This window comes from Aythya ferina (assembly GCF_964211825.1).
Source record: "Aythya ferina genome assembly, chromosome: 13".
In the NCBI taxonomy this organism is placed as follows: Eukaryota; Metazoa; Chordata; class Aves; order Anseriformes; family Anatidae; genus Aythya; species Aythya ferina.
Genome location: NC_140311.1, coordinates 13565726 through 13574135, shown reverse-complemented (window position 1 = coordinate 13574135; position 8410 = coordinate 13565726). Strand labels below are relative to the sequence as shown.

Here is an 8410-nt window from a genome sequence, read left to right as displayed (position 1 = left end):
TTTGGGTGGTGTGAGGGAAATAAAAAGAAAAATCCCTTCGTGAAGACCGTAGGGGGACGAGCTCCTGCCCCGTGAGGCGAGTCGCCGCCGCCCTCCCGCCAACCTCCCTAACGGCCCGTCAGGCTGCCGCCACAGCAGCCGAGGAGGCGGGCAGCCACGCACTGCCCGACGGGAGTTGTAGTCCCTCAGTCGCCGGCGCCGGGCGGCGGGGCTGCCGCGAGAACTACAACTCCCAGCGTGCCTCGGGGGGCGGCGGTGGCGCTTGGCAGCCGGGCTGTGGACGTGGGAGCGGGAGGCCGGGAAGGCGGCGGGCATGGGCGGCGGCGGCGACGGGGGGGTGCAGTGAGGGGCCGCCGAGATGTGGCTGAAGCCCGAGGAGGTGCTGCTGAAAAACGCCCTCAAGCTGTGGGTGCTGGAGCGCTCCAACCAGTACTTCGTGCTGCAGAGGCGGCGGGGCTACGGCGAGGAGGGCGGCGGCGGGCTGGCAGGTACTGCCCTGCAACGGGGGGGGGGTGAGGGGAGAGTCCTGTGGGGAGGGGAAAAAAGGGGAAAAAAAGGGGGAGGGAAGGGTGGGCGAAATGCCTGGGGCTCGGTGCGGGGCCTGCTGGGTGCCCCCCGTGCTGGCAGCGCTGTGAGGGGCCGGCAGATCCGCCTCGGAGGCGAGCTGCTTGGGTGCTTCTGAGCTCGCATTTAAAATGTAAAAAAAAAAATAAAAAATAAGCGTGCGATGTGGTAGAGTGTCTCAGGGGCAGCTGACCAGAAGCTGACAGGGCGCTGACCCCAGTATAATAAACTTTGTTTCATGAGAACTGGAGGTATGGACCAGAGTTTGTGTTTTTAATTACCGGCTGTGTGGCTGCAGGGACCCCCGCTGCCACTGAGCCCCCTGTGGTGGGGGAGCTGCTCAGGCTACAGCTGGCTCCTGCCTGGTCTGGTGGCATCGGTCATCGCCACTTCAAGGAGAAATGCCCCAGGGTAAAGCCAGGGTATGGTTCTTGAACGTTTTGCATGAGTCTGGGTTTTCTAGGCTCTCTCTAACTGTGTCATCATAGTGTAAGGTGTTTTAAACATAAGGCGTAGTTGTCTTGTTGAAACATTGGTTTATTCTGCCCAACAGAAAAAAAAAAAAACAACATCAGTTTGTCTGGCTGATGTAATTTCCTATGTAGAAGTAGCCCTCCTGGCTGGAGGAAGGGCATTCCTCGTTGGCATCTGACCCACTTGCAGGGAACAGGGAAAACATAAAAAGAAATCACTGTAAAATCCCAGGTTCCCTTTTAGGGGTATCATGATATTCCAGGTAACGTCAGGCTTCAACTTAGAACCAAGGGTCATATTTTTCAGCCTTGGAAGACTTGTGGTTGTCAGGCTAGATTGGCCATTCTCTGTTCTGGTGTCTTTGGAAACCAAAGCCAGCTGAGTCAGTACGAAGGTTGTCTGGCCGTGTGATGAAATTCACGTAAGAACAGTGATGAAAACGAAACGAGACCTAGAATCAGGTGTTCATTTAAAAGCATCCTTGTAGACTTGCAGCTGGCAAACAGCTGGGGCCTCCTATTGCCCTTCTGCTGTTGTTGAAGGTGAGATTTCTACTGCTTATCTTCTGTCCTCAATGGCATTTTACAGCATGGAAAAACACTTGAATGAGAGTTCTAGTAGGGTGCCTTCTTGTGTGGTGTTGCACATTGTATTTCTGTAACTTCTCTCATTATTTGAGGTTCATTCAGATTTTATCTGTATGTGTTTTTTTCAGAGGACAAAATCAAAAATGTTATTGAATTAAAATTGGAAATAAGAAAGATAAGAGAACTGGAAAATAACATAGCTAGATTTGTGTTTGCAGGTATAAAAATATTCAAGCCTCCTAGGTATAAACTAGCACAACTTGCTATGTCAGGTTTTAATTTTGTACTGCTGTATGTTACTCAAGAAAATTAGCACTTGCTTTAGCAGGAAAACACCAATGAACAGCTATTATCTCATGAGATCATCACGGATGTGCCAAGTGAAGCCTTTTTCTAGCTTTCCAGAGCAGCGTTTTCCAGCAGGTGTGATGGAAGAGTGGAGGTGCCCAGCAGCCAGAGGGGCAGGGGGTTCCCGGTGAAGGAGACAGCAGCAGCGCAGGGTGAGGTCTCGCAGGAGTAGAGGGGCTGTGCCTCAACCCTGGGCTGGGAAGAAAGGTGAGACCTGCTGCGGGGTTTGAGCAGCAGCAGTGGGACCGGCTGAGGAGGCAGCTGAAAGGGTTCCTGGCAGGGAGGGCTTTGAGGAGGGAAGGGAGCGAGTATTGAGGAAGCAACCAAAAGCAGGTGCAGACCAAGCAGAGAAAAAAGACAGCAGCAGAGACACCTGAAGGAAGGCTGGGATTTGCTGTGCTGGCCTAGGTTTATAAAGGAAACCACACGTGGACGTGTTTGTATGACCCTTCTGCACTGACACAGCAGGGCCAATTGGTAATCCCTCGGTGACAGAGTTAGCTCTGAGGCTTGTCTCTACTACACACAACGTAGTTGCTAGTTGGCTAGCATGGGTAGAAATGGATGGAAGTGCTTTGTGCTGGTTTTGCTTAGCCTCGTCTCTCTCTGCTGTTACGCCCCTGCCTGGTTTTCCATTTCATTCTCTTTTCTTTCATAGACCTCACCTAAGGATACAGATACTGTAACCTGTTGGGCTGGTTCCATTTCCTGATAGCTCAGCCCGCAGACAGTCACAAAATGTGTTGTTGTATGTCTGGCAGCGCAGCCGTGTGGCTGTGTCCTCTGCTCCTTCATTTTTCTGCAGAGCCACCAAGGGTGATCTGCTCAGGTTTGCTGGGCTGTGTTGGAAATGTCAGAAAACAAATTATTTGTTTTCTGCTTCCATTGCTTTAACTTCTTTTTCTGCTTCAGAGTAGAACGCAGCTGTGAGAGGGAAGACACCTGTCAATAAAGTACACGGCTGGAACTGATCTTCCCTGCTTGCTGTTTGTGCTGTGCTTGAAGAAAGGGGGATCCCAAATGCAGGAAAAAGTCCTGACTCTTTGAGTCCTAGTTTTCCTGGAACAATTATTGCTGTCTTGAATCTGTGGAATTCCCCTGCTGATATTCTTGCTTTTTAAAGGATGTAGCTTGCTGTCTGCATCATTGCTAGCTAATTTGCAGGGGCAGGAGTTTGGAGGAAGGGGAGACACAGCTAGACTTGTGTATTTGTTCTGGGGAAACTTTCTTTATCTGGCATCTGTCAGAAGGAGCTATGTGAAAGTGTTATGAGTGGTAGGTATCAGTGGCAAGGACCTCGTCTCCAATAGATTTTCCTCTTGGACCAATTAAAAAAACTACCTGGTGATCTCACAGAAATTCATTTTGGTAGGAACAGCAGGATGGGAGAGGAGACTTTAGCTGTAAGCAGACTTGTTATGCAGCAAAGAAATTTGCGTTTCAGAACTTAAAGCTCTGTGCTGTGGAATCACTAAGTATACAGTAGTAGAATAAATGGTAGAAATCATTTATACCTGCTAGTGTTTAAGCGGACTGGAGCTTTTGGTTTGGCTTGCTTGCTGCAGGTTTTCCACTGTGATAGGAATTGAGAGGAAAACTTGCTAGATGAATAAAGATCTGGAATGATCTATGCTGCGTTTTTCATTTCAGCAGCTGCAGCAAAGATTATTTTTCAGTGTGTATATTTTGCAAGACAAATAATACTGCTCTGTCACGGAGCGTTTTTACATCTGGGGATGGCAGGTGGCAAAATGATCAGCGTGTACTCTGGTCACTTCCCAAATACTTTCACTTTCCAAATTAGAGGAGCAAGTGCACCCTGGGGCCACAGGAGTAAGCACCCTTGGAAGCATCAAGTCAGACTGCCAGCAGTTACGGAGGCGCTGTGACTTGCTGCAGAATGGAGGGGTTGGTTCTGAGCCTGGAGGGGCAAAACTTGTGCTCTCCACTGGGCATGGGAGCAAAGGGCTGTTGCTAAAGTTCATTTCCTCTGCTTGGCCCCTGCAGAAGGTGCTGTGCTGTTTCAATATTGCAGATTTTGCTCAGCTTTGTATTTAGCTCTGATTGTGTATTGACTTCATATCCATGTTGTACAGCTTTTTAACTGTACAGAAGCAAAGACAAGGAGCTGTGGTATCTGCCAGGCTTTTCTGTGGACCCCCCAAGGAGACCGATGCTTACTTTTCTGAGTTGTGCTTTTAATTTCCCTGCTCTCAGGGATATCCATTGCCACAAGTACTTTTACGTGTGATCTTGAATACACACCTTAGTTTAATGAGTTACCATTGTCTTACCTGAGCCATCCGCTGACCATGATGGACGTGAGTTATTGTAAACAGAGATGAAATCTTTTACACTGCAGGCTTAAACTAACCTGTTTGACATCTCAGTTACCTAAGAACATTTGCATCACAGCCCAGGCTCAGCATTGGGTTAAGCTGAGGTTTCTTGGTCATGAGACCAAGTTCCTTTAGGAAATTAAATAATAATAATAAAAAAAGAGAATTCTGTGCTTAATTTAAAGAAATGGGAAAGAGGGCCTTGCTATCAAGTTAGCATTCATGTGTTTTAAATCAAATATATCAAGCCAACGGCTTTTCATGGCTTATATTTGTGGCTTAGTTTGTTTAGCGAAAGCTGGGCCTTTACTTTTTTATTTCCTGAGCCAGAGTGCTCTGTTTGCCACCCTGGAATGAAGCTTTATCCTTCTTTTGTAAGCAAGTAGTTCTAGTAGTAGGACTTTGCAGTTTGGGTCTCCTGTGTTGTAATTTGGCAACAGCTCACTCCTGGTGTATGTTTTTCCCCGATACTCCCCCTGGGGACCTTGCAGAAGGTGTGCTGTGCTGCTCTGAAAGCTTTGCTTTCTACAGACCTGCACCTTCTGGTTTTTAGGAGGGATTTCTCAAAGAATATAGTCCGCTTAAATTGTAGTTGGCATACTTGAATTCATCTTCACATATTTGGGCAACGGGAATCAGTTTTGTAGTAAATCTGTATATTTCACATACTTTGTATATTTCCTGTTGATGTTACTCCTTGCAGCTGTGTCTAGGTATCGCATTGCCTTCAAGTTTTATTTTCCTTTTTAATTCACAAGTTACTAAGAGGTTGACTTTGTGATACAAAAATAACATAAAAAAATCCTGTAAAGTTCATTGATTTTTATTTGTGTTTGTATTTCTACTAAATGTACAGACTTTAGTTTTCAGGAGGTGGCTGTTTAAAACCCTTTTAAGGTTGCTCCAGGCTTCCTTGCTGTGAGGTGCCCTTGCAGGGAGGGATCCACTGAGTCTGTTCGGGTAGCTCAGGATCATACAGACATCCTGCTCAACTTCTAGCATTTCTCCTTGTAAATAAATTTCTCAATGTAAATAAACGAAGAGTGAGTACTTGGCAGTATGTGGAAGTGTCTGCTGTTCAAAGTCCTTAGGGATATGGGGCTGGCCAGTGTTGTGCTAACAGAGTATCTCTGTAAGGAGCTCCTACTCATAAATATTTTATGTCCAGTAACACTAGTAATGTAGTAAATCAGGAGATGGGCTGATCCACTTCTAATATCATTAATTATTGACCTCAGAGGTGCTGTTAGGCAGCAGAGGAGAAAACAGGCTTGTGCTAACTTCGCTTCAGAACAATAACACTCTTTTTAGGAAAAGCAAACAGTAGTACTCTCTTGATGTACTTGGTGAAATAAATACCGAAGAACAAGGTAGTGTTGCTCCCAAACTGCAAAATGCCAGCCAGTTATTTTCATGTATATCGGCTTTATTGCCATAAATTGGTACAACTGAGAGCAGAATTCATTGCTAATATGCTTTGGTACATGTCACTGCAGGAAACAGGCCGCGTGAGCTGCTGCTCTGGTACGTTGCTTCATTGTACCACTGAACCATCTGCACTCATCTCTGAAGGTTTGCTTTGGACTACTGAGACTCTTTCTATTTGCTGATATTCTGTTAGCTAATGTTCATATGCTGTCAACTGAGTATTGTAGAAACTTTTGAAAGTAATGCTTCCGTATTTCAAAGCTATTCTATTTTCCTTGCCCTTTTTTATTATTTTGTAGGGTGTTTTACCCCATTTATTTAAGTATCCAGGTTATTTTGTAGTGGTTTGACACAAGTAACTCTGAAATCAAAAATGTTTTCCAAAAGCAGAACCTTTTCTCCTTGTGAATGTGCATCAGCTTCCATATCTAGAGCTGAAGTTCTTCCCTGCGTGAGGCTAGAGGATGATGTGGGTGAAATCACCACTGGACACTGCAAGTCTAGCTTAGAGCAGAGGTGGGAGTGTAGATGACCTTCTGAAGATTTTTGTTAGAGAATGATGTATGCTGCATTTCATTAGCAAGGAATTGGCAAATAGGGCCTGATTTTTCCCCTTGCATCCCTCATGGAGATAATGCTAGTATCTGGGCTGAGCAGTTGCTGATTCTCTTGTTCTCTGTTCCTCTATGTTACAATTAATATCCTTGTCATTGTACAGGTGACTTCTAAATCTTTTCTTGTCTGCAACCCTGGAAATGAATCATTCTTCAGCAAGCTGGTGAGAATGGGGTCAGCAGAGTGCCAGCAAACCGCTCAGCATTGGTCATGCTTGCCTGCGTGGACATGGTTCTTGATTTCCCACGGGAAATAGCAAATAAAGAGAGTGCTTCCTCTGGTGCTTACTGCCCAACAACTTGCAGTTACGGAAACCCTGACTGACAGTACAGTATTCAGAAAAGTTCACAGCTCGTACTTAAAGCACATTCAGGGCTAGGGTAAGAAGAAGGAACTGCCAGTTCCTTGCAATTATGCCAGTGCCTGTAGCTGTGAAATTAGCTCATAATGTACCGAGTAGTTATCAGCTGAAGCACAAACCTGTGGTCTGTATCGTGGACGAAGCAGCATTGACTAGTGTACCTGCAGAAATGACCAGTCCCAGCCTGGTGCAGCTGTTTGTGTCCAAATCTAGTGACCTTCCTTCCCACAGACGGAAACTTAGGGCGCAGTGAGGAGTGCCGCTGTCTGGTGCGCTGTCGTGAGCATTCGCTCAAGCTCAGCACTTGCATCGACCTCATAAATGGTGACTAATGTCCTGGTACAAAAATTAAATCAGGAAAATTGTAAAAGATGATAAAGTAGCTGCTAAAGCACAGCCATCTTTGAGATGAGCTCAGTGTTCTGACTCATTCAGAAAGGCAAAGGTCTTTGTACAGATCTGAATGTTATCTAGTCAATGTCTGACTTCGGTTAGAAACTACAATAAATGCTACTTACTGTAGTAAGCTACAGGCTATGAACTGCAGACACTACAAGGTGGTATTTTTGATCAAATTTACTGGCCTGTGGGTTTTCTGTGCTTTTTTTTTTTTTTTTTTATTATTCACTTTTTTTTTTTTTTTTAAGAGAAGGAAAATCATTCTGCAACTTGAATAGCCACAGGGAGATAGGTCACACAGGCTCTGTGCTGAAAATGAATCCTTAGGAAACATGTTCTGAGGATGACTGCCTAGATTTCTCAATTTTGCCTTACTTTGCTTCCTTGTATTCCCACAGTTAATACTGTATATATCCTCCCTCCCTTATATACCTTAATACCCTCCCCATCACTTGAGATGGGATTAATGGCAGGAAAGTGGAATGAAAGGTACCAGAAGCCAGCCTAAAAATTCTGAAATCACTTTTGAGAGACGCAGTTGTAGTAATCTAAATCTAATGCTTCCATAGCATATTAAAGCCTGAATCAGAAGATAACTTTCAGTTTCCATGGAAGGATACCTAGAGGAGCTATAAAGGGATGTACTAACTTTGCAAACAAGCTCTCTACCCTAATAGCAACTCTCAATGAAAAGTTCTGCATCTATGATCCACTTTACAGCATCTCTTTGGGTAGCTGCCTCACTTGCAGGCCTTACTTTTCACTTCTTCTGTAGGAGATTAAAGGCTGTGTGTGATTTCTTTGGCAGCATTGCTTTATTTGAACCTTCCATTTAGGCGGCGATGCTAGAAGGATGCCAAGCATAGGAAATACAGGAAGGAAACATAAGATTATGTTGCCCGTGTTTTTGTCACTTGTAAAACTTTTTTTTATGAAAATACTTGAGCATCAGGATCCAAAAGCTTATATTTTTTTCTGTATGGATTTTTCTTCTCCTTTTGGAATTCTCCGATCCTTAGATTTAAAATCAACTGTTAAGGTCTCTGAGCTGTCTAACACTTTTATTACTGAGCAGAAAGAATGATTTTGGCTGCCAAGCTAAAATGCATACTCATTTTCTCAGGAAATTTTTTTGAAAGAGAGTATCTCATTTGTCGTGAGAGTTGAAGTGTGTCTCATTAATGGAATTACTGTATTTTGATCTGAGCTGGGCTTAATAGGAGCTAATTCAATCTCTAGTGGAAAGGAGGTGACATGGCCATTATATCTGACATTATAATGTATAATGGAATAAT

At 44.8% G+C, this 8410-nt stretch overlaps 1 protein-coding gene across 5 annotated transcripts in view; it reads left to right on the top strand.

Moving 5' to 3' along the window:
* Positions 1-318: 318 nt before the first annotated feature.
* Positions 319-8410, top strand: part of TBC1D8B (TBC1 domain family member 8B) — a 35359-nt gene continuing 27267 nt past the window's right edge. For 4 of the 5 annotated variants that reach the window (XR_014697617.1, XR_014697618.1, XR_014697619.1 and 1 more), the window contains exon 1: positions 319-488. Coding sequence is in view for 2 of the 5 variants with exons in the window: in XM_084534754.1 (XP_084390880.1) it covers positions 359-488 (130 nt within the window). In the remaining 3 variants the exon portion in view is untranslated. The remainder of the gene's footprint in view (positions 489-8410) is intronic. The other variant, XM_084534753.1, reaches the window with a different exon arrangement.